This window comes from Daphnia pulex, chromosome 3, assembly GCF_021134715.1.
Source record: "Daphnia pulex isolate KAP4 chromosome 3, ASM2113471v1".
NCBI lineage: Eukaryota > Metazoa > Arthropoda > Branchiopoda > Diplostraca > Daphniidae > Daphnia > Daphnia pulex.
In genome coordinates, this window is record NC_060019.1 from 9,332,450 (window position 1) to 9,355,974 (window position 23,525).

General features: G+C 42.2%; 2 protein-coding genes across 2 annotated transcripts; one reads left to right on the top strand and one right to left on the bottom strand.

Moving 5' to 3' along the window:
* Positions 1 to 2,724: 2,724 nt before the first annotated feature.
* Positions 2,725 to 13,889, bottom strand: LOC124190005 (protein APCDD1-like). The gene is made up of 9 exons (XM_046582519.1): positions 13,447 to 13,889; positions 11,451 to 11,709; positions 8,283 to 8,378; positions 8,033 to 8,200; positions 6,276 to 6,876; positions 4,876 to 5,056; positions 4,559 to 4,800; positions 4,352 to 4,460; positions 2,725 to 3,975 (listed from the first exon to the last, which is right to left on the bottom strand). The coding sequence occupies exons 1-9, from the start codon at positions 13,451 to 13,453 to the stop codon at positions 3,653 to 3,655; spliced, it is 1,986 nt and encodes a 661-aa protein (XP_046438475.1). The 5' UTR covers positions 13,454 to 13,889; the 3' UTR covers positions 2,725 to 3,652.
* Positions 13,890 to 17,439: 3,550 nt separating this feature from the next.
* Positions 17,440 to 23,504, top strand: LOC124190169 (splicing factor 3B subunit 3-like). Its single transcript, XM_046582735.1, has 15 exons — positions 17,440 to 17,594; positions 17,921 to 18,202; positions 18,268 to 18,438; positions 18,626 to 18,902; positions 19,095 to 19,245; positions 19,457 to 19,698; positions 19,866 to 20,044; positions 20,104 to 20,259; positions 20,514 to 20,665; positions 20,728 to 20,883; positions 20,946 to 21,101; positions 21,285 to 22,198; positions 22,365 to 22,743; positions 22,909 to 23,256; positions 23,318 to 23,504. The coding sequence occupies exons 2-15, from the start codon at positions 17,977 to 17,979 to the stop codon at positions 23,456 to 23,458; spliced, it is 3,648 nt and encodes a 1,215-aa protein (XP_046438691.1). The 5' UTR covers positions 17,440 to 17,594; positions 17,921 to 17,976; the 3' UTR covers positions 23,459 to 23,504.
* The last annotated feature ends 21 nt before the right edge of the window (positions 23,505 to 23,525 follow it).

The window sequence follows — 23,525 nt, forward strand, 5'->3', positions numbered from 1 at the left end:
TGCTGCCTGCACTGCACTCAACTGCCATCAAACAGTCGGCGAGAAAAAAAACGACGAGTTCGTGCCCTCTAAACCAAATGTCTCTAGATCGCAGCTATAGAGTTGTTGTAGGAGCCAGCAGCCGCCGCCGCCAAAAGTCAACAACAACAACAAGAGACGAACAAAAAAAAAATAAGAGGAATCAACATTCCCGCGGGAGTCGTGCTGCACAACAGCCGTCAGTTAACCCTCTTCTTCTTCTTTTCTCTTTCGATACATTATCATAACCCCACTGCCCCACCCTTTTTCTTTTTTCTATATAGCATCTCGGGTCTCCACAGCAACTAAAAGCAGTTTGAAATCATCCCCAGACCCCAGCCCAGCCCATCCACTCAACTCGACAACTTATTCCAAACGCAATGCGTCGCGGGTATTGGTACAACTAGACATAATATTATATGTACGCGATATTATAATAGTTCATCATTCGCTAGATAATGATATACCGCCAATAATGATGTAACGTTTGAATTTGACTCGGCGATCCCCGTCGAAAGTTTATATATGACGGGCAGGATCGTTTGACAAATTCAAACATTTGGACCAAAATAATTGCCGACATCTTCGCTCGGAGACTTTCTTCGACTTTCTTCTTGTTTGCGTGAGAGTTTTCTTTTTGATTTATATAATAAAATGTCATCTAGTTAGGTTAATTGCAAGAGTTGATTGGCCTCTCCGAGTGCGAATTATATGCGCATCACTTGAGACTGAAAAAGTTTGTTTTTTCTTTTCCTGTTGAAGGCGTCAAAGGATTTATCTTTGATATGGCGCGTACATCTCGTCTCCTTTCAATTAGACGAGTGCTGCGCCTCCCGCCCTCGTCTGTTGTTGTCTTGAAATTAACTCGGCAGTGAGCTCCTAATAACCCCGGCTCCTTGCGCGAAATTGCCGACTAGACACACGGAGAGAAAAGAGAATATATAAAAAGAGGAGCTCGCGAGTTATACACAGAGAGATGTTGACATGGTGAGTTCATTAGTCGCTAGTTTGCTGGCTGCTCCTACCAGCTCCTGGTCGTTCTCCTCCTCAGCAGCTCCTCAGCGCTCTGTTTGTATTCAGTAGATATATGTGGGACGTTGTTGACATCTGGCAGGAGCTCATTATAAAACTTGAAGGAGCTCGTCCAACTTTCTTCTTATTTTCTGCTCGTCTTCACCCTGGGGCTCCTAACTTCTTTCGCGTTGATTTAGATGGATGACGCGATCAAGAGTGAGAGAGGAAAAAAAATAAAAAAATATAAATAAAAAAAGTCTCTGATGTTGATGATGACGATGATGATGAGAAGGAGGAGGAGGCTGTCGACGGCTGCAACAGGAATCAAGCCAAATACATATATATGATGGTCTAATATTTATCTATAAATAAAGATAAGGAGCTACAGCGCCGGATAGCTGGAGATGGGGAGAAGAAGAAGATGAGAGAAGCTTCTCTTGAGATGCTGCTGCTCCTTCATTATTGGACGCTGGAGTGCCGAGGATAGAGTCGTCGTCGTCGGGGATTGCATTCGATTCGCTGGGTGATGAAGAATAACGATCCGTCGATTTATTTCTATAAGAGAAACTGCTGCTGCTGGATGCGCTGGGGGTTGGTCCTATAATATTATGAGTTGATATTTTCTTTACATTTATTTTTCGGTGGGGGAGAGAAGATCAAGGTACTGAACGCCGTTGTACCCATTGCCCGTTCTTATACAATCAGCCAACGAAGAGAGAGAAACCCTGCGGTAGAGAGTAGTAGATATATAGTAAGCCTATATTACCGAGAGGACCTTGTGCGCCTATGTTGGAAAGACAAAAGACGGTATAGGGGACCCAATCAGTGCACAACCCCAGAAATCTTTTTGTCTACTCAACCGCAGCGATTATTTTTTTTTGTTTTGTTCGTTCTCTCTCTCCACATGTTTGATTCATCATCATCACACACACAAAGATGAGAAAGACAAACAAATCCTCCAGGGTTTTTATTTTTTTTTCTTTTTGTTAGTTATTAGAACAAGAGGGGAGGACGAAACAAAAGGGAGGAAAAAAAATCAATTGCCAATTATTTATGCGGGAAAGAAAAACAAAAAATTTGTTTGATGAAAACCAACATCCATTACATAATATTGATGATACTGCACAAAAAAATATGTAACGAAGAAAATATTATGATTCTTTTTTTATTCAATTTTTCATTCGTGGAACAATTTGACAATTTCAAGAATTGTGTTAAAAGTTTTGGAAATGAAATATGTTGCGTATTCGACGTCAGAAATTAATTGACAGTCCAAATTAATTGAGAAAGCAAACTACTAACGAATAATTTTGTATTTGTTTCCTTCTCCTAATGGTTAAAACGGTTAACGTGCGCGGTTAACCGCTTCACTTATGTAACCATTAGGTAACTCTTGAACATGCACGTCATGCCATCTAACGGACAACTGGATAACTAGTCGAACCGAACACGCAAAACGAACGGGAGGCGCCAAACCGATTTTTGTTTTCGGTAATAATAGTAGAAAATAATTATTATCTTTTGTTATTTCCAGAAAAAAACTGTTCAGGAAAAAGGTAGTTGGATCCTGACTCTGTGACTTTTATTCCGTTTCAGTTGAAAATTCGTAATTCTTAGGATCGAAATGATTTGCTTATCAACATTCATCAAAAAATATTGACGAAACTGTAAAAAAATAAAATAGAATAGAAATGCTTTTTTCATTGATTTATTTTATTTTTTCATTCGTGGTACAGTTCAATAATTTCCAAAATTCATTACAATGACACGAACAAAAGTGAATAACCCACTTGTCCTGTTTATAGTGTGTGTGTGTGGAGGTGAGACAAGATGGCGCGACGACCGCAAATCAAACATAAAAATTCCGTTTCTTGTAAAATAGAAGCTTTTGAAAAAGAAATGTGTTGTGTACAATGGCAGAACAGCAAAAACTAAATGAGAGAGAGATAGAGGTGGGTGATTCTACATATCAATTCGGACTACCAAAAATTAAAATTTTGATTTCTCTGATGCCGTCAAATAAGAACCAATTGACGATCAAAAGAAGAAAGACTGGGCGCTCAACTGAGGGGTCTGCACAAAATGGTCGCATTTGAAATTAATTATTATTACATACGACGACACAAGTGACGAAAAGCGGCGGCGGATCGTTTCACACAAGACAAAAAGTGAATAATTAAAAATAAACAGAAAAAAAAACAGACACGCTAAGAAATCGCGGAATAATACGGAAAAATCTTGATTCTGTCAAAGTCTGGAGATGTTTTGTGTGTAAGTTTGATCGCTGATTGAAATTTTGAATGCGCACATTAATATAAACTGCGTATATGTACAGAGAGCGTGGATTATTTATATACGGTTGACGTTGACGAATAGTCCACACACATTTCAGATGACGTAAGACAATGTTTTTTTTTTGTAGGTACAGAGACAAACAAGACAGCGATACGGACAATAATACGCCACTTATAATATTTTTATTATTATTAGAAAAAAAGAAAATGAAATGCGTTAGTTTTTATTTGATTTTGTTGGTTTGTGTTTTTTGAATAAAGTGATTTTTGTTTTTTGTTTTTTGTTTTTAATTTAAATTTGAATTTGTCGTCGAAAAAAAGATTTCTTAAAAAAGACGATAGATGGCGTTGGCGAGTATTAACGCCGCAAAAGAACAAGAGGAGGTGAACGACGCCAGGGACGAGGATCTGCTCGACTCCCCCGACACTCTGGCGTGCGGGATGATGGGTCCCAATTCGTTGGAAGCCTCGTTGACGCTGCTCAAATCCTCCCAAATGCTTTGGCACTGCTGCAGAGGCGGCAGATAAGACGTCGGCCGGATCAGGTCCAACTCCGACGATTTGGACGTCCGTGGCTCGCTAGGATTGTCGGCTATTCCGAAATACAAGAGCGGATGTCCAATGCCGTTAACGTCCATTTTCAACAAGTCTAAAGAAACAAAACATAAAATCATCATCAGATTTTTATTTATCCGTTTTTAACCTTTTTGCTATTCTTTTTCTATTCTGATTTGATGATTATCTCATTTTCTAAAAAACGAAAACGGTGTCCTATTTCTCAGACACTTGAGACGACTCGGCAAGTCAAGAATTTTAGGCCCGTCTCGGATCAAGTGGGTCTCATTTATCTCTCGAGTTTTTTTTTAGTTATCGCCACGTAATCCAATATTATAAAGAAAAAAATTAAAAAGAGATCCCTAGATTTCGATATTATGACTGTAGTATATATAATACACGCCCTGACTGTATCTTCGGACATTCAATCGAAAAAGGATCGTGATGGGGACCGCGGCTCATTATTTTACCATTGGCTACCGTCGGGACTCGGATGCCCAGCCCAATGCAGCCGCCAGTGTGCGTGACGTCTTGCGGTCGGTCCACTCTCCAACTGCCATCCATGGCGCATTGATTGCCCTAAATTAAAAAAAAAAAATAATAATAATAAAAAAAAAAAATTAGGTTAGAAAAATCCCCTTGGTAACAATAACAAAAAAATCGTATATCTGAAATACTTTGAGTCCGTTGAGGTTGCGGGCGGTGGATTCGTCGTGAACGGTGATGATGACGGATTGAACGAAAAAATCAAATTCGGTGGCGCCCTGGACACGATCGGAATCCGAGCCTGGCGAGTAGTGACCAGTAGCCAAGACGGTCAGGGTCGCGTTGGAACACACCGGATCGGCGAAATAGTGGAAAAGGGCCTGGAATGTCGGCGACAACGCTCCCGACGCCGAGTACTTGCCAGCGTTCAATCCTGCCGTGAAGGAAAGAAAGAAAAACAAATTGAAAAATGGGATGAAAATAATTTAGAAATTTTTGTAATTTTTACCGTTTTGATGATCGGTGAATTTCATGCGCCTCATGAGGAAAGTTCCGATGGGCCTGGTTTCGCACGACGAGCTGATCCAGTCGCCCATCGGGTAGACGGGCAAACGAGGGCGGGCGTGAAGGTGAGGCGGCGACTTGTCAGTGGATTTGGCCACCAGCCGACACACGTGACAATCGTTCGACTAAAATTTAAAAAAAAACCCAAAAAATAATCAGAAATTGCACCGCCAAATTCAAAAAATTTCAAAGAATCTCTCGGTCGAAAAAGAATTCAAAATTCCCCAAAAAGTTTATCGGTAAATAAAATAAAACACCAAACAAGGTTAAAGGGCGGGGTAACCACAAATCAACGCGGTCCCCCCGTCGTTCGTTATTTTTCCCTTTTGACTGATGAACACTGAACACGCGAAATCATTCCAAAGGGAAATATATATAAGAATAAATTGAAAAAAAAATAAAAAAAAAAGCCCGTGGGAAAAAGAAAAAGTATGTAAGCACGGTGTCGATTTCATCATTGTTTACGGGTCCCCATATTAAAAATTCAAATAAAAAACATTTGAAATCGATAATTTAGAGACACACAATGCTGCAGACACAGAAATAGACAAAAAAAAAAAATAATAATAAAAATGGGGGGGAAATACAAGAAAACAATAGAGACTATAGCACACGCCGGGGTCCCGGATCGTATCCCCCCCAATCGTTTCCCTGACAGCGGGAGGTCTTGGCGGACCTTTTTTTTTTTAATATCCACGGCCCTTGCTGCCGGGGCCCCCCTCTATTTTCTATAGGCGCCTTCTGTTGGTCCTCCGAGATGGAAGAAAGAGACAAAATGTAGAGGCCACACAAATCAAAGAATTCTTATATATATATATATATACTAGAAAAACAAGGAGAAATATACTTCCTGCTGGGTATAGTCGGTCGGTATTATTTGTTTTCTCTTTTTTCTTTTTTTTTAAATTCTTCTGTTTTCCCCCCTCTCATCTCACGGATCTATAAGTAAAAACGGCGGAATTTCTTTTCTACATGGACCGAATTCACGCTGCGAAATCCTCCACCTCCTTCCTAGACTGTTGTGTGTAGTATTGCCCGCGGTCTGGTAAATCCAACCCGATACGTCATATAAGAAGCGCGCCCAGGAGAGAGAAAGAGAGACCCCCCTGGACGAGAGGACCTGCCTGAGTTCTTTTTTCTGACTTTTTTTGTTACGACCGACGCCGAGAATAAAAACAAGTCATAATAATAATCCCTAGACACGAAAAACATTCAATTTCTTTTGAGTATTTTTCTTTTTACAAAATGGTTTTTTTTTTGGGTAGAAAGAATCCAGCGGATGTAAGAGAAAGAGCGAGCAATATGTAATTGCTTTATTATCTAGCGACCAAATCTATTACTGACCTCTTGGTGATCGTGACGGATGAGGGCCGGTTGGTAGGATGTAGGCCGGTAAGACGCCCGTTGTTCCAACTGCGAATGGATGTTGCCCAGGAAGAGGAGCGTCTGCATTGGCTGGGCATCGACCACCGGATGATGAAAGTTCTTTTTCTTATTGCCGCTGCCGGATGATGAAGATTTCGACTGCTGAGGAGATTCGGCCAGGAGATCCCTGGGCCGGCGGACAGTCCTAATCAGCTGGAGCTCGTGGTAGACGGCGTGGAAAGCGGCCAGGCAATCAATCTCGTCCAGGGCGACCGACGTGTCGCTGGGGGTGGCGAAATCGCCGCCCGTCGACGCCGAGTGATGCGATCCGTTGTGGGAGACGCGCTTCGATCGCTGATCGGCGCCCATCTTGTTGTTGTTGTTGCCTCGCCCGCTCCCGTTGTGGCGCTTGCCATTGCTGGCCGTCATCCAGTGGCGATCGGACGAGCTCGACCTGACACTGGCCGGTTTGTTGAATGGCTCGGCCGATTTCCCATCGCCAGCAGCAGCCGGCCCGTAGTTGTAGATCAGGTACTCCTTGCGCACTCGCCACGGACGGTTAATGTACCCTGGACACGACCTGTGTTATCGAAATATACATTCGGTTATCCGTCGTATAGTATCCATTATTTTCTCTTTTTATGACAAAAGAAGATATGGCATCCATCCAGCCCCTCTCTCTCTCTCTCTCTCGGCTGGACCCGGTCTAAATGATCAGACTGGACTCATTACTCCATCACTTATGGGAGTTTGAGCTCCTAAGAGTGGCCATTACCGGGTTGTTTACGGTGTCATTATATCAACCCAAGTACTATATAGTCTCTATCTCAAACGTTAGGTATATATCTACGCTGGGAGAAGAGGAGAAATGCCTGTCAAAATCTGAGACTGGCCATATAAAATCGAACCCCTCGCAGGAAACTGTTTTTACGACGAACAACAACCCAAGAGGGCCGAAGAAAATCTGCTGCCTGGCCAGTATCTTCATCGAGGGGCTACAGTGCTACACAGCCCCAAAAGTGTTTTGTATATACACACAGCACATATCCATCCATCCATCCGTCAATGAGGAATTATTATATGAACCATTACGGATGGATGCCAGAGCATCATCAGCTCCTTTCTTTCAAGTTAAAGTGAAACACCAGTCAAAATAACCCAAAGCCCCGACCAGATGAAGAGAGTTGTTAAGGAAATCAGGTATTATATACACAGCACAAGAGACATTTTGAATCCAACCAAAACAAGAAGAAGAAGAAGAAGAAACCGAGTGCAAACACGCGATGGATATACACATCACTAGTCAAGCTTGCGTGTCTGGCGTGTCTATGAGCAGCTGCTGCTGCTGCTGCTGCTGGATGAGAAAAGTCTATTTCTTCGTTTTCTTTAAGAGAGATTTATTTAGCGGATAAATAACAGCAGCAGCAGCAGACTCATCCTAGGAAAAATGTTTATCACAGATTATCGGTTGGCAGCCAGAGGATTTTCTCCTGTTGTTCTTGGGAAACTTTACCGGATCACTTCTATTCTGCTGTTATTGTTTCTTTTTATTTTTGTCTTTCCTAAGAAGAAGAACAACAAGCCAAGTGATGACAACAGCCCCACAAAGTGATTGTCTTGCTAAGATAAGACTCTCGTGTGTTTTTGAGAGAGAACAAAAAACTTATTCCGGAATAGCCCGGAAGAAGTAAGGGGGGACTAAAGTGCGTGTGTGTAATGCGTAAGATAATATTTACCGATTGACTCGTTGCATCACTTCGTCGACGACGTCCTCGCTGTAGGCCACCAAATGGACGCGGTGTAAGGTGTACTCGGACTCGGCGGCGCCTGGAACGACCCACGACGGCTCCCGCATCTGCAGCTGCCCTTTGGCCGTCAGCGTGTACACTGGCGTCGTGCACCATCTGATTCGAATTTCCCAAATGTTTTTTTTATTGAGCCATTGATTTGATTTATTTTTTAAAGATGTGGTGGATGTTCTCTTACTCGTCGCCGTAGAAATGCTGGAGCAATTTGAAACTGCCGTCACGCTCAAACTGGTACTGGCGCAGGACGAATTCCGGCCCGGGTCTGGTTTCACATCTAATGGAAACAAGTTACACACAGACACATCAATCAATGAGAATCTATATAGTATACAAGAATGTTGATTGAATTAAAATGCTAAACAAGAAATCAAATAGGTTTGTCATTTTTGAATTGTTTTAAACAGAAGAAGAAAATAACAGGAATCTGAACACAAAGGTGATGGGGTCGAATGTTTTTGTGGGAGTTTTATCGTATCGCATTTCGAAATCTCTCTCGAGAGAGTCGGATGGTGTAGTGGTGTTGAGCCGTTTGTTTAGATAGAAAGAACAACAGAACAATGGCTCAGGTTATCTAACACGCGCTCCTAGCTCCTTGATGTTTTTCTTGTCTGGCGGTTGTGTAGGCTTTTTTGTTTTCCCATCCGCACCGGAAAGAAGATATATATCCCGAAATAAATTTCAATCCTCTAGAAGCTTCTGTCTTGAGTGAATCAACGGAGGCTTAGGTTACTATCACTCCGCTGTCCGGTTCTTTCCGTCGGCGGTTGAAATCAATTGCACAAAAATCATCGGCTAAAGGAGAACGTCTGCGATAGTTTTAGAACCTATATAAACTATACCCACAGCACTTGCCGGATCTTTGTGTGTGTGTGTTTAGACAACTAAGACGAGATGGAATTTCTACGAACGGAATTTCTTGTGTTGAGCTGAACTGCTGTTCCTGCAGTAGCCCGGCGAGAGCCTATAGGCTCTTTATCCTGGCCATTAGCTGATGGTGTTTTGATCTGTTCGTGTCAAATCTATCCGTCTGCTGGGCATCACCCCAGTTTATAAAGGCCGCTGTGCTGCGGTGTGTTCTCGGGAGAGAATGTTTAGACCATCGCAAATATATTCTCGTAGTATGTGTGTGTGTTTCTCTTCTTCGGTTCCGGCTCTCTCGCACGTGATATACACGGGACGGCCGCCCAACACTAGAAGAAAAAAAAAAGCGGCCGTGTGTGTAACACACACAAACAACTGCGGCGTCTAAACAAAACCCTAAAAGGTTTCTCTCGTCGTTGGCCCTCTCTCATCTCACACTCAGCAGCCTCGCCTTCTGGAAAATCTTCGTTTGATTTATCAAAGAATCTTCTTCTTCTTTCTACCAAAATGTCCAAATGGAGAGAGAGAGAGAGGCTCCCTACATACTCAAATTGATGGCGTGTGACTGGCAATATCGATTGGCATACTATAAATCCCTCAAATCGAGTTGAAACAATGTACAATGAACCGAATTTCACTCTCTATATCAACTCAAAAACTTTCATCTGTGCGGGTCTAATTTATGACTTGGAATTATTCACCGAGAATTGTTTTTTTGGGAAAAAAGGGCCTGACCACATCAGATGGTCAAGAAGAAGAAACAAGAGACCATTTTTTTAGTGAAAGAGCAAAGAGCTGCAGCGCCATTCCCAATCAGACACGGCGAAAGAGTGGGGGGGTCAGTTCAGCCCGGCGTCCAGCAGCGCTGCATTCCGCTGAGCTCCCAATCGTCTGTGAAACGCATCCAGCGCCAGCAGAGAGAGCCCCATCGTCTCTCAGCTAGTCTCTCGTCCAGCAGTCCGATGGAAATGGAGATCTCTGCTAAAGCCATAAAGTGGTTCGTGACACAAAGAAAAATATGGAGGAGGATCTCGAGTGACACCAGCACGTCTCTCTCTCTCTCTTTAACTCTCAAGTTCCCTTTTTCTTTTCTTTTCTCAAAAAATGTTTCTTCTTCGTTAAATTCTTAGACCGAAGAAGAAGTTTACCCTCCATGGAAGAAAAAAAAAAGGCAAAAGCTTCTGGAGACCACCTAAGGTATCAGCAACTTTGAAACCCCCCAGCATTTCAGGGGGTAAAAAAAAGTTTTTGACAAGAAAGACTAAGTTAAAGATAAGACACAGAAAATGTTTCCAAAAAGGGAAATAAAAATTGTCAAAGCCCCCCCTATTCTGTTATTTGACAGGTCCAAAAGGATTTGCCACTCAAATAAACTTTTGGTTGTTTTATTATTTTTTATTGCCTTTCCCACAACACACTATTTAATTATATATTATAGATATATAAGATGATTGACCGACATCAAAATCAAACGCAATTGCATTTCTTTTTCTTGCTGCCGTTGATTTCCCGAAGTATATATAGTCTCCCTCCCACCCCGCTCCAGCGACACATAATACAATAAGACTTCATCACCGGTCCAGCACCGCCAGCACCACACCCTCTTATCGTCTCACTCCAGTCAAAGCAATTGACAGCTCTTGTCGGTTCCTCTCACTCTCCGTGGTCCCCCCCCCTCTCTTATAATAAAAAATACGTGAACCTATTCTCTCATCCTGTATAGTGTGTACACCCCCACGTATTCTCTCGAGTCGGTTAACGACGCAATCACGAGACAAGCTCAACTCTCTAACGTTTTATATAGAGAGTACTACGCCGGGATTTGTTGTCCGTCCGGAGAGAGAGAGAAACAGACAATATGAGACCCCGGACCCTCTCCGCTTTTCCAGGATGACATCCGCAGCTGTTGTCGTCATGGAAAGAAGAAGAAGAAAAACCGCCATGACAATATTCCTTATTTCCACCCTAGCACAGCACACACAAAATGTTCACACAGAGAGAAAAAGCCGGGAAGCTTTTTGCGAGAGTTCCATTTCCTGGACCGGATCTGGTCCTATATAACCCCGCCGATGGGTGGGGGGTTGGTGGGGATTGGGGCATTTTTGGCGGAAACCGAATCCCATTTTTAGCCCACCTCCCCCACCCCTTCTTTCTAGGCCAAAGGCGTTGGTCCGAAAGATGTACAAGCGTAGTATAAAAAGAGTCGTATTACATATAGTCAACATATATCTCTATGTGTGGGTACAGCAGAGTTGACTTTGACCTGTTTCTTGTTTCTTTTGAAAGTTTGAGGCGACAGAGCGACGACGACATTTTGGTTGGGGTGGGGACAACGTGTTGCTTTTAATTAGTGTAAAATGGGGGGGACGTGACTATAGACAAAAGTTCTTCTACTCGAATGACAGTGGCGTTGAAATATGTCGACAGTTAGAGACGGAATGAAGTGCTAAACAGTCGATCCTTGAACTTAATGGATGGGACTTACTCTTGAGAGACCCATAGACCTTTGATGTCTGGCGGGTAGGAAGCGTGAGCGGAGCGTTCGCCGTGCTGGACCCGCCTGAAAGCCGATGAGCATTCGGGTAGCGATTCGTCCAATTCCAGGAGGAGGTTGTTCATCAGGATGGATGGATCGTTAGTGTCTCCCAACCGATTACCGCGGTGGGTTTGACGGTTGCTGCTGTCGGCCGACGTTGTCGCCATGGCGACCGTCACCATCAGCGCAACCAATCGCAAGGATCGACCTGCAATAATAATTCACAGATGAATAACACAATAATAATAATAACGAAAATCCCTGACAAATGCATTAACAACCGAAAATAATAATAATAATGCTTGATCAGCTGCCACTAAATAAGCAAGGGGGGTGTCGAAATTGTCCTGGATAAACACTAACGCGCCCCTCCCAGTTTCTCTGTGTTATGGCACATCCCCCCTCTTGTTGTTATTCTCACACCCCAACACCTCCACCACCGCCTTTCATCGTCAATCAGTTCATAATTTTTTCTCCCCCATCAAATCATCTGATAATAAACCAAACACAACCCACACACGTCTGGCCATTTTCACGGTCATTATTATTTGCTGCTGCTGCTGGCCGGTGGGAATCAATGAACACGCGGACGCCGCTTATCAACCACACGCGGCCGTTTGTGTGACTTTCCAGTGTGACGTCCGGTGTTGTGTTCCGTCGCCACTTCGTCGATGGGACCTAGGCGGCGCCTCATCCATTATGACTTTAATCTCTGTTTTTTTTCCTTTACCGACTAAATGTACATATCCCCCGTCTGCTGGTGTTGTGTGTGTGTGAGCGGCTAGAGCCAAAAGACATAAATGCACACGGGGGTTAAAAATGAGCAGATGAGCGCGAGCCCACCGGAATATTCTTTTACGATCTTTGCGCTCCCTTTTTAACCATTATTTTTTCTTTTTATTTCTTAGGGTTATAGACGTATAACTTGATCGCATCCTTATATATAATATTCCGGCAGAGAAAGAGAGAGAGAGAAAGAAGAAGAAAATAAAAATGGCAGGATCTATCTCGGTCGTATTTATAGGCCCTCGGTGTAAATATAAACTTTTGTGTGCGCTCCGGCGGCAGTGACACGCAGACGTCGCACGATAGGATATAGAACAATAATATTCCACGTATCCCCACCCACCCACCACCCAGTCTCGTCCTGTTATGTGTGTGTGTATAAAAATATCCAACACACAAAAGAAAAAAAAATGGGCATTCCTGCTGCAAGACGAACGAATGGAAACACACACAGAACGGTACCACTGCAGTCTTAGATTGGTTGTTGTTTGCTGTTCACGTATAGGTTATACACGAACGAGTTAACATTTTCTTTTCTTTTTTTTTTTCGATTTGGAAATATGCCGCTGGGTGGTTCGGATCAATCCTGTCAACGTGGGTCTAGACGACTCTACTATAAAAAAAAGCGCCGCAATATTGAAAATCAAAAGTTGTTTTTTCTTATATTTGAATAACGAAAAAATAAAAAATCTAATAATAAATATATGAACGAATAATCGGCCAGACGAATCGGAAACCAACAAAGTGTTATGTCCACGCACGAAATTGTCAATTTCAAAAAAAGCTAAAAAAAAATGGGAAAGAATAAAATAGGAAATGGGGGATTTTCATAAATATAGGAAAAATAAAAAAAGAGAAAATGGGTAAAGCGTCACTAATATGCCCAGAGAGCTATAAGGGGGAAAGAGTGAGAACGGGTGGGCTGTGATAGAGAGGTAATGATCCGTGTGTGGTGACGGAATGAATAATTAAACAACGCCGAGGAAATAGCTTCTGGTAATAGACAGGAAACACGAACTAACAACTTTTTCTTATTTCTACACGGACGACAAAGTTGTTGCTGTTTCCCCTCTTTTTTTTCGTGTGTGTGTGTTTTCCCACATAATAAAAAAAGTTTCGAAAATAAAAGCAGCTAGAATAATTGACTGGCGGCCCATACCGTTCATTCTTTGAAGTTTTTCCAAGGTGTTGACGTCTTAATAAATCGTCGGGTCTCTCTGATTGTGTTTTCACGACACGGACGGAACTTTGCGGAAGCTCAGCCACAAATAGCGGACGTTAGATTAGTTCTAGTCAAGTCAGCCGGCATTAATGAACTCTCACACGGTTGACGCAAGGCGCACTCTCAGCACTTAATCAACGACTGTCACGACGACCCGAATAAATGTGACGCAAGTGGTTGGTGGACGGGAGGTAAACGAAAAAGCAGTTCACATTTAGTTATAATAGCTGCCACACACACACACACACGCCCCACAGGTATGTGCTGGTTTTTCAAGACCGGAAATCTCTCTCGACAAAAGTTGAAAAAAGATGGTAGGAGCGTAGAGAAAAAGGCGAACCTGGCCCTTTGACCACTAGGAGTCGACTGAGACCCTAGGAGGGACGACCCGTCGCTCTTATCAACCCAGCAGCGGCTGGGGCGGGTTCCATGTACACCAGTTTTGTGTGTGTGTGTGTCTATACGTGAACTCTATACTCTTATTTTCACTCTTTTCTTTCGCAGGGGGCTCCTCCTTTTCGGATGAATTATTATTTTCTTTTTGGTTGTTCGTTATTCAACATTTAAAAAAAGAGAAGAAGTTTTTGTGATTGTAATACGCAGCGGAGCAGTGACGATTGCCGCATCGATCTTGCCAAGTTTGAATGAAACATTCTTCTTCTTCGGCTTCGGTTATTTCCATTGGAAACAACCACCTGCACCAGCATTGGATGGATATATATATTTTTGGTCATACGGGACAAAGGCGCTGCCTTATAATGATACACAAAAGTCCGGCGGTCTATCTATCTATCCATCCAGCGATCCGTATAGGAGAAAAGAAAAAGACAAAATAACGAGAGCTAAAAAGGGCTGTGAGTTGAAATCAATCTTCCGTGTGTGCTGTGCTGCATGCGCTGGCCCGCTTTGACTACTACTACTATAGGGTTCGGTCGTCGTCGTGTGCCGACGTGATTTTATTCACTGGCCAGTTCACTTATTATGATTATTATATACGACCCCCCATCATTTTCTATATCTATGAATTTTGGTCGCGGGGGGAAAAATGCTGACATGTGTGACAGCCGAGGAATGTTAAACGCACGCAGCAACGAGTTTTTCCTTCCAGAACCTTGAAATCAAAATCTATTCCCATCTCATCCGTTTGGCTGGCCTTTTTGTTTTCCTTTTTATACATCTAAACACATTGATTCTTCTTCTTCTTCTTCTTCTTCTTCTCGGGACTGCCGCAGCACGGGACATCGTCGTCTCATCTGTTTTGAACTCACGAGGCTTTTTCACTTCTTCCAGTCACAGCGGGAAATGAAGAACCTAACCGACAGTTTCTCGTTTTTTTTTTTGGGCCTTTTGATGATAATATGACCGACCCCGGTCTTGAATATACGTTTCCTATATCGTTTTGATTCTGATGTAACCTTGTGGGTGGTGAAGAACGGCAGACGAGTGATGGACCCTCTTAAAAGAGTTTCTGTCTGCCCCGCCATTGATCGATATCTTCTTATTAAAAATCTGACGCAACCTCATATTCATGTAAGCGATCATCCTTTTGGCTGGGCGGCGCGCTGGGGGAAATTTCTTCACTCTCCTCCCGTCATCGCTCGTAAATCAATTGGAAAATCCGCCTCTTGTCGACAATCAACTTGATTACGCCAACAATGAATATCCCTACCAGCAGCAGTTGCGCGGATTAAAGTGTACTATAGCTACAGACTAAGCCGCAATGAAATGAAACTGATTTTCATTTCAGATATTTTATTTCACCGCTTCTTATCTTTTCTTGCTTGGCGTTCAACAAAAATTGGATAATGAGATGAGAACAAGACGACCCCAGCACAGAGTTTCTTCTTCTTCTGCCGTCTTCTGCTTTCGAAATTCCCGGTTGATAGATTTTTTTAAACGCGGAATATGTCTGTGTGGCTCGAGTCCAACCATTTTCGGATGTTTATATGTAACGTTAGTTGTGGAACGCGAGATGTTGACCCGTCGCGGGACCAAGTGGATTCGCGAAAGATAATAAATATTTATATCCGATGATTCAATCTCTTATGTGTGTGCTGTGCGTGAATTTCTTTCTTGGCAAACGAAATAACATCGAGAGGCGTGTTCCTGAATTGCGCGCTGAAACAGCTGCCAGTTTCACGATCAAAAGGCAATAGACCGGGGCGAAACCCGCGTTCGAAATGCGAATTCGAGTGCTGCGATATATACATTCGGCCAAAAGAAAAAAGCTCTCGATAGTGCAGCAGAGCATTGATTGCCTGCATAATTTCGGAAACGATTTCACGGTTTCCAATCGAGCGGACTATTAATCGCCGGATTCAAACACATTGGCTAATACCGTCGCGTTCGTCACTGTGACTATGTAGCTCTAAAAAATCCCTATTGAGGTTGATTTGTTTCTGTATAGTCAGAGAGGATAACCTTAATAAGATGGCATATGGAAAGTTAGAACTTGTTCTACTGTACATCAGATAAAAACCACGAATGCGCGTACATGGCTTATAGCGGTTGCAGCATGTTATATTACGGAACAAGGGGATTTCATACCGCGCCCAGCAGCGCCTTATCTCAACGCATTTATGACAGTGTAGAAAACTATAATCTCATGCTGTTCCCGACGACGACGAAAGTTGGCCCAAAACTACCGACTGCTGATATCGCGTATACAACAACAACAAGTCGACGATGTTAAATTCCAAACGTCGAAGAATTTCGCTGCGGCTATCTTTTGGAAGATGCTGCAATAAAGGCTGTTCCAAAGAATGCAAGGACAACATCAAATTCTTCGTTTTTTCTAGTTTCGTTTTTTTTCAAACCTCTAAACTTGTTCTTAATAGGAAACATCAAAAGTCAAGAGTTGATTTCCGACTGCAAGCCGTTCCACATTCCATCACTGGCGACAGAGGACGAGTTAATCGGTAAAGTTCGGGAACTCGATTGTTTCAGTCAATATGAATTGAATGACTCGAAATGAATTCAACGGTACATTATGAATTGAAAAAAAAAGATAAGTGCTTCAACACCCTTATTCGTTATTCCTTACCGCACCGCAAATAAAAATTTTTGAATAAGAAATTTTAAAAGATAGACAAGTTCGGGATGCTGAGTTGCACAACCGCAAAATTAGGATCGTGCGCCAACGAGTTTTTGTAACGTTGTGGGGATAGTAGAAAGCGGGTTTTTTATTATTTAAGCATAGAATTACTTATCTAATCTTAGAAATGTTCAGGATTATCGTTGTTTAGAACATTCTGCTTTTTATAGAGTAATTTTAAATGTATAATTCAGCTTAGTTTACCCATTAAAATTAAAGAAAGTCCAAGCCTGGGATGCTGTTTAGTCTTTTCTTGTGTTTTTTGACAGATCTGCTGACAAGTGACAAGCTCAAACACACAAGAAAAGACTAAACAGCATCCCAGGCTTGGACTTTCTTTAATTTGAATGGGTAAACTAAGCTGAATTATACATTTAAAATTACTCTATAAAAAGCAGAATGTTCTAAACAACGATAATCCTGAACATTTCTAAGATTAGATAAGTAATTCTATGCTTAAATAATAAAAAACCCGCTTTCTACTATCCCCACAACGTTACAAAAACTCGTTGGCGCACGATCCTAATTTTGCGGTTGTGCAACTCAGCATCCCGAACTTGTCTATTCAAAGCGTGGCTGCATGGTGGTTCTAGAGAGAAACTCGCGCGCATAGCAAGGGATCGGAATATGAACACGTCTTTTGAATTACTTTATGAGTAATAAAAACAGCTGTGAATAAATCATTCTTGATTATCACCACTGAAATTTTTTATTAATTTCACAATTTTATTGTATAATGCATTATGAAATCGTTCTATAAATAATAATAATAATTTAAAAAATCTTGTGATAAAGAAAGCGCAAATGCATTGAAAATGCTGTGTTTAGGGATAGACCAAGTAGAGAGTCGATGTCAGATGTTCAAAAATATTGCCTATCACACAATGCACGAGAAGTCGAACCCTAAACTCGAGCGCGACGCCGGAGCCAAGAGAGATTTCACTCAACCTTTGCTGAATTTTCCATCATGGAAAATCTGTAACATCCACAGGTAAATTCAAGTTTGACTACACATTTTAGTTCCAGATAGTTGAAAAGCAGTTATTTTGATGGTTAAATGTGTGTTTTTGGCGATGTTTAAAATATTGAAGCATGTCAATTTGAAAACCTTGCCGGGTGAGATGCCGGGGCTGTAGTTTCTTTCGCGTACTCGTCTAGCTATTAAAGAAAAGAAAACCCCTTACAACTTTACCGCCTTTCTGTGAATTAAGTTTGGTGGCTATACATGAGGGGGACATTAATTTTCAAATGGTGTGTAACATTGTCATTAAACATGTTGGACAAATGTAAGAATTATATCTGATAACATTTTCGCAGGTGATGCTCATCTAGGCAGTTCAAGTTACACATTGGACACGTCAACTTGAAAGAAAATGTATCTTTACAATCTGACTCTGCAGCGTGCCACTGGCATCATTCAGGCAGTCCAGGGCAACTTCAGTGGCACCAAGCAACAGGAGATTGTCATTGCTCGTGGAAAGGTACTCGAAATTGTGAAGCCGGATCCCAACACTGGCAAAGTACACACACTTCTCAGTCAAGAGGTTTTTGGAATCATCAGGTCAATCATTAGTTTCAGGCTTACTGGAGGAAATAAGGGTGAGTTGTGCAAATATAATTTTTAAAACATACATCCTGCTAACTTTCATTAATTCTGTATTTAGATTACCTTGTGGTCGGATCAGACTCTGGGCGAATTGTCATTCTTGAATACAATGCTGCCAAAAATGTGTTTGATAAGGTGCACCAAGAAACGTACGGCAAAAGCGGTTGTCGTCGGATTGTTCCTGGACAGTACATGGCAATTGATCCCAAAGGCAGAGCTGTTATGATCAGTAAGTTTTGATCCGTTTTTAATTTAAATTCTTGCAAGTGATGAGTTACGTTTTTATGTCTTCTTTCCCCATCTGAGAAAGATAATGCTGATATCTAACGTTTTTACTGAGAATTTTTTAAAATCGAAATCTTGTGGCTTGAGAGTGCGCATTGCTTTAACATTTATGTTTTTTTTTTGCATTGCAGGTGCTATTGAGAAGCAAAAACTGGTCTACATTCTGAACAGGGATGCCCAAGCCCATTTAACCATTTCTTCTCCGCTGGAGGCTCACAAGTCAAACACTCTAGTTTACAACATAGTGGGTGTTGACGTGGGATTTGAAAACCCTGTATTTGCTTGTTTGGAGATGGATTATGAAGAGGCCGATGGTGATCCAACAGGCGAGGCGGCACAGAAGACGCAACAAACGCTTACATTCTACGAACTCGATCTGGGTTTAAACCACGTCGTTAGGAAATATAGGTGCGTAACAAATCTTGGTGATTTTGGTTTTGCCTGGTTGGGTTTCAAAACCCCTTAACTTTACTGCTCTCTTGTCACTTAAAGATTGCAGCTATACATAAGGGGGACATTATCTATCATAGTGTGTAACATTGTTGACTTATGTGTGACAATGTAAGAAATATTTTGATGAACATATCTTTACTTTAATAGTGAGCCGTTGGATGAGCACGCCAATTTCCTCATCACTGTTCCTGGAGGAAACGACGGACCTTCCGGAGTTCTGGTTTGCTCCGAGAACTACATCACATATAAGAATTTGGGTGAACAGCATGACATTCGTTGCCCAATCCCCAGAAGAAGGGTACGTTTGATCATTTCATTATGTTATTTGGCGCGCGGTATCTCCAGCCGTGTTCTATACACGTGCTGGTCGACTAGTGCCTAAACTATACTTGGAGATGTTTGCATCGTTGGATTGTAATGCGCATATTGCATGCTGTCCTGGAACGAACCTCCGATAAGTTATTTATTCCATGTATTGAGGACGGTAGTAATAAGTTTTTTCTCTGTAGAATGACTTGGATGATCCGGAAAGGGGCATGATTTTCGTCTGCTCGGCTTCCCATCGCACCAAGGCCATGTTTTTCTTCCTTGTCCAAACGGAGCAGGGCGATATTTTCAAGATCACCATGGATATGGATGAAGAGGTGGTGAGAGAATTGAAAATCAAGTACTTTGATACCGTTCCAGTTTCGTCCAGCATGTGTGTGTTGAAGACAGGCTTTCTATTCGTCGCATCGGAATTTGGAAATCAGTTAGTTTTCTTAAATTTTTTTTTCTATTTGCTGAAATGATGTGTATTGTCATCCGTGTTTCACCTGAGATAACACTTTGATTATAATTTTTGACTCTGATTTCGGTTACAAAATTTGAAGTAGTTTTATGGGTTTTCAAGTGTATTAATTTTCCTTGTGTTATTAGTTATCTTTACCAGATTGCTCATTTGGGGGATGATGACGATGAACCCGAATTCAGCTCTACTATACCATTGGAGGAAGGAGATACTTTCTTCTTTGCTCCGAGACCTTTGAAGAATCTTGTTCTCGTGGACGAGATGGAGTCTTTATCTCCAGTTCTGGCCTGCCATATTGCTGATCTCGGTAGGTTTGATAATTCCTCCTGTTTTGAAAGGTTTTTAACATTTGTTTTCAATTTACAGCCAATGAGGATACACCCCAGTTGTATGCACTTTGTGGTAGAAGTTCTCGTTCGTCTCTTCGTGTTCTCCGTCATGGATTGGAAGTATCGGAGATGGCTGTTTCTGAACTTCCCGGTAACCCCAATGCAGTGTGGACTGTCAGAAAACGTGCCGACGGTAATTTTAATTTGTGTTGTGCTCAGCGGGCGTGTCACATTGTGCGCGCACGTGAGCGACTGGTGGTTGGACCATAGTTCAAACGCCAGTCTTTTTTACTGTTTTCAGGTTAGCCTTGATCTTCCCTGGAACCTAGTGGAGTAATGCTTCAGTTCACTTACTCAGCTGTACACTCCCTTTTTTTTATCTATCCCCCATGAGTCCTTTTCATTATTATGGAGGGGTTATTAAATTTCTTTTATTTTTCTTCACAGACGAGTTTGATGCTTACATTGTTGTGTCATTCGTGAATGCCACACTTGTGTTGTCCATCGGTGAAACTGTTGAAGAGGTGACAGACTCAGGGTTTTTGGGCACGACGCCTACTCTAGGGTGTTCCTCGCTGGGTGATAATGCATTGCTCCAGGTAATAAAATTTTGCAAAATACTCCTATCCAGTAATATCATAGACCATAACTATCTTAACAGGTTTATCCTGAAGGAATTCGACACATAAGGGCAGACAGAAGGATCAACGAATGGAAATCCCCTGGTAAACGAGCTATATCTCGGTGTGCAGTTAATCAGCGCCAGGTTGTCATTTCTCTAGCTGGCGGGGAATTGGTGTACTTCGAGATGGATCCGGTAAGTCCTTGTGATTGTGTAAATTTTTCCTCTATTATATTACTATTTTTAAATATATTTAGACCGGTCAATTAAACGAATATACGGAGCGGAAGGAGATGACTGCCGAAGTTGTATGCATGGCTTTGGCTAATGTCCCGTCTGGTGAACAGAGATCACGTTTCTTAGCTGTTGGCCTCGCAGATAATACTGTCCGCGTCATCTCATTAGATCCCAATGTAAGTTGTTATTTATTGCGCGATTTCCCCACTTTCATGATGAGAACTTAGGCTAGAGTTTTGAAGTATCTTAAGGTACTTCTGAAATTAACCCCTTCTCGTTCATTACTGATGATTAGTCTTTTCAAGTAATGTGGTGTACGCAGTTTTCTTTTCTTAATGTCTTGATTTTTGACATTACAGGACTGTCTTACACCCTTGAGTATGCAAGCGTTACCAGCCACTCCAGAATCCTTGTGTATTGTTGAAATGGGTGGTCACGATAAAGATTCCGAAACAACTGGGACTTCAGGACAGCTTTTCCTCAACATTGGTCTTCAGAATGGTGTTTTATTGAGAACGGTGTTGGATCCTGTAACGGGGGATTTGGCTGATACGAGAACTCGGTACCTAGGTTCCAGACCAGTTAAACTTTTCCGCGTCATGACACAAAATCACGAAGCCGTGTTAGCCATATCTTCGCGTACCTGGCTGAGCTACTACTTTCAGAATCGTTTCCATCTCGCTCCATTGTCTTATGATTCGTTGGAATTTGCATCTGGTTTCGCATCCGAACAGTGTCCCGAAGGAGTCGTCGCCATTGCTTCCAACACACTTCGTATTTTGGCGTTGGAGAAGTTGGGTGCCGTCTTCAATCAAGTCTCATATCCATTGGAGTATACGCCTCGAAAATTCGTCGTACACGATTCCGGGCGCATGATTATTATTGAAACCGATCACAATGCTTATACGCTAGAGACCAAGCTTGAGAGGAGACAGCAAATAGCTCAAGAGATGAGGGATGCTGCGACGGAAGAAGAACAGGAGTTGGCTCATCAAATGGCCGACGCTTTCCTCAATGAAGATTTACCTGAAAGTGAGTTTGGAGCTCCGAAAGCTGGTGCTGGTATGTGGGCTTCGATCGTCCGCATTATGGACCCTACTAGCGGCAATTCTTTGCACACAATTCGATTGCCACAGAACGAGGCTGCCCTGAGTATCGGATTGGCGCGGTTTATGAATCAGGACCCAGAAGATTATTTCGTTCTTGTTGGGGTTGCAAAGGATTTGAAGCTAAATCCCAAACAATGTGATGGAGGGTTCATCTATACATACAAGTGAGTTCCTTCGATTTTATATATTGGCATTTTTGTATCTAGTGATGATAAGAGCAATTTCTGATCAAAAGGAAGAAAACGTTCTGCAGTTCTGAAATGAACTCCCAACTATTGAGATGAGTGCTTTTATACCTCAAACTAATTGGTTGTGATTTTTTAAATTTAGATTGATAAATGAGTGGTCGGCGCTTGAATTTGTTCACAAAACTCCTGTTGAGGACACTCCCTACGCCATCTGCGCCTACCAGGGTCGAGTTTTGATTGGAGTTGGGCGATTGTTGAGGTTATATGATATGGGAAAAAAGAAGTTGCTGCGAAAATGTGAGAACAAACATTTACCAAGCTGTGTCGTCAACATTCAAGCCCTCGGTCAGCGTGTGTATGTGGCCGATGTTCAGGAAAGTATCCACTTCGTCCGCTACAAGCGTATGGAGAATCAACTGATCATCTTTGCCGACGATACACACCCTCGTTATGTCACCACCATGTGTCTTTTGGATTATGACACTGTTGCGGTAGCTGATAAATTCGGCAACATTTCAGTGGTAAGATATTTTAGATTCTCTGCAGGCACTTCTTCCTTCTATGATGTTTTAACATGTTAGACTACTGAATCTTATGATTACAACTCGTTACTGAGAACTGTAGACCCTTGAAGATAGTGTGTTGTGTAAATTATCCCATTCTAATAGTTTCTTATTTCTTGCTAGTTGCGGTTGCCATCTAGGACATCCGATGACGTGGACGAAGATCCCACTGGAAACAAATCATTCTGGGATCGTGGTGTTCTTAATGGGGCATCTAATAAGGCCGAAGTATTATGCAACATTCATATTGGCGAGACTGCATTGTCGCTTCAAAGAGCGACCCTTATTCCAGGCGGTTCTGAATCCCTTGTCTACACAACTTTGTCCGGATCTATTGGCGTGTTGGTTCCGTTCACGTCAAGGGAAGATCACGATTTTTTCCAAGCCCTCGAAATGCACCTCAGGTCTGAACATCCTCCTCTTTGCGGACGAGATCATTTGGCGTTTAGGTCTTTCTATTTCCCAGTCAAGGTAATGGGTTATCTTCACACAATTGCGACGTTCAAGGTTTAACAATTTGTTTTCTCTTCAGAACGTGATCGACGGAGATCTATGCGAGCAGTTTAACTCAATTGATTCGAGTAAGCAGAAGGCAGTAGCCGACGATCTCGACCGTGCTCCAAATGAAGTGTCTAAAAAATTAGAGGACATTCGTACTCGATATGCTTTTTAAAACTTGTAATGTAACAAATGTCGACGTAATACAACGGTTCGTATGACGTCAGAACTAATTTTTTTCT

Coding starts and splice junctions, on each gene's coding strand:
- LOC124190005 (XM_046582519.1), bottom strand. Junction 6,877..8,032: donor GTGATGCAACGAGTCAATCG/GTAAATATTATC, acceptor TCGATAACACAG/GTCGTGTCCAGGGTACATTA. Junction 5,057..6,275: donor TCCGTCACGATCACCAAGAG/GTCAGTAATAGA, acceptor TTTAAATTTTAG/TCGAACGATTGTCACGTGTG.
- LOC124190169 (XM_046582735.1), top strand. CDS start 17,977: ATGTATCTTTACAATCTGACTCTGCAGCGTGCCACTGGCATCATTCAG. Junction 20,260..20,513: donor TGTCAGAAAACGTGCCGACG/GTAATTTTAATT, acceptor TTTTCTTCACAG/ACGAGTTTGATGCTTACATT. Junction 23,257..23,317: donor CTTTCTATTTCCCAGTCAAG/GTAATGGGTTAT, acceptor TTTTCTCTTCAG/AACGTGATCGACGGAGATCT.